A 1,934-nucleotide genomic window follows, 5' to 3' on the forward strand; every position below is an offset into this window, starting at 1 on the left:
TAAAATATTGTCTGTTACAGCTTAACACACAATGACAGCAATGGCATTCTTACAGATTGCTTGAGATTAAACTGAAATTGTGTGTGTAAGTGATTTGTGACTGATAACTATGTATTTAAATGTATTTCAAAGTATTAAGCAGTTTTGCTGCAAATATTTGCTGAGCTAATATCTCCTGTCTTGTATAAGCTACTAGATTCATAAAAACTGATTCTGTCTAATGTACACAGAATTGTAATAGAGCATTGTGAAAAAAGCTGCACAGTATATATAATCATATTTTGCACTGAAATAACTTTTCAAGATTAAAATTGTCTTAACCAAGTTATTGCTGTTCCATTCTAGGACATAAGCCCTAAGCTATGAACTCAACTGGAACACTGGTACGAGACACATTCAACAATGCATTTGCAAAGAATTTCATTTTGGTGGGAGTGTGGATTAGCTTGAGCTACATTAATGGTAGTGTGGTAGCTACCTTCTTCAGTAACCGGATCTTTTATGAAGACTCACGCTATATTCTTTTCATTCACATGGTCATAAACGATGCAGTGCAGCTGACTGTCACAGTGGCTCTGTTCATAGTGAGTTACATTTACTATGCCATCAATGTCTCTGTCTGCTGTGTCTTTATCCTTGTGGCTGTCTTTACCACACGCAACACACCCGTAAACCTGGCTGGAATGGCTATTGAACGCTACATTGCCATTTGTGAACCTCTACGTCATACTCAGATCTGCACTGTACAGCGCACTTATCTCCTCATTGGATTTATCTGGTTCATCTGCATAGTACCTGACATCACTGATCTCTTTATAACTCTGGCTATGGAACCTATCAGCTTCTTCTATAGTTCTGTGATGTGTCTGCGCCAAAATATATTTAAAGACCCAGTGCTTCTGTACAAGAAGCAAGTCTTTGATGCAATCTACTTCTCTCTAGTCTTCCTCATACTAATCTATACATACCTGAAGGTTCTGTTTGCAGCCTGGGCCATCTCTACTGAGAAAACATCTGCTCAGAAGGCAAGAAACACTATTTTGCTACATGGAGCTCAACTTCTCATGTGCATGCTGTCCTATGTTTCTCCCAGTGTTGAGGTCATTCTAAACATTATCTTCCCTGGGCATATCCTGGCAATCCGCTATGCCAACTATCTCATTATCTACATCTTGCCACGTTTTCTAGGTCCAATCATATATGGAGTGCGAGATCATAAGTTCTGCAAGTATCTGAAAAGGTATTTTATAATTGTTCAGTGCAAATCCAGCACAAGAATAGACAGCCAAGAGGAAGATAATTAAAGTAACTCATTATGTCATGCTGTGAGGATGCATGAATATTATGGAATGAAAATAAATGGATGATTTTATCATTTATTAAATGAGTATTTTTTCTTATTTATGAAGTTGTAACCATAGTGATCCATTTGTGGATATATATCTCCATAATTATTGGCATAATTCATAGAAAATTAGTATAAATAAATATATTAAATTGAATAAGTCAAGTGAATGTATTTGTAGAAAGCTTTTAACAATAAACATTGTCACAAAGCAGCTTAACAGTAAAACAAATATTTTAAACATATAAACTAAAATTTATCCCTAATGAGCAAGCCTGAGGCAGTGATGGCAAGGAAAAACTCCCTGAGATGACATGAGGAAGAAACCTTGAAAGCAACCAGACTCAAAAGGGAATCCATCCTCATTTGGGTGATAACAGATAGTGTGATTATAAATAACTTGCTTCTTTAAGTCTGCCCCATATGGTCAGAAAGTGCAGTTGTGTAACCAGGAAATTCATTATAGTTTTAACCTGAAGTCTGTTTTGTTGAGGCTATCAGTTGTTCACTGTTGGTGACTTGAGTGCAAGGCTGTTCATGACCAACTACAGTCCTAAAGTTATCATAGTGTTTGTAGCCATAAGCCATC

The 1,934-nt window shown here is 36.6% G+C and overlaps 1 protein-coding gene across 1 annotated transcript; it reads left to right on the forward strand.

The window, feature by feature from the left end:
* The first annotated feature begins 362 nt into the window (after positions 1–362).
* On the forward strand, positions 363–1,304 carry or90a1 (odorant receptor, family 90, subfamily A, member 1). Its single transcript, XM_060918219.1, has one exon. It carries the CDS (start codon positions 363–365, stop codon positions 1,302–1,304), a length of 942 nt encoding a protein of 313 aa, XP_060774202.1.
* The last annotated feature ends 630 nt before the right edge of the window (positions 1,305–1,934 follow it).

Source organism: Neoarius graeffei, chromosome 4, assembly GCF_027579695.1.
Source record: "Neoarius graeffei isolate fNeoGra1 chromosome 4, fNeoGra1.pri, whole genome shotgun sequence".
In the NCBI taxonomy this organism is placed as follows: domain Eukaryota; kingdom Metazoa; phylum Chordata; class Actinopteri; order Siluriformes; family Ariidae; genus Neoarius; species Neoarius graeffei.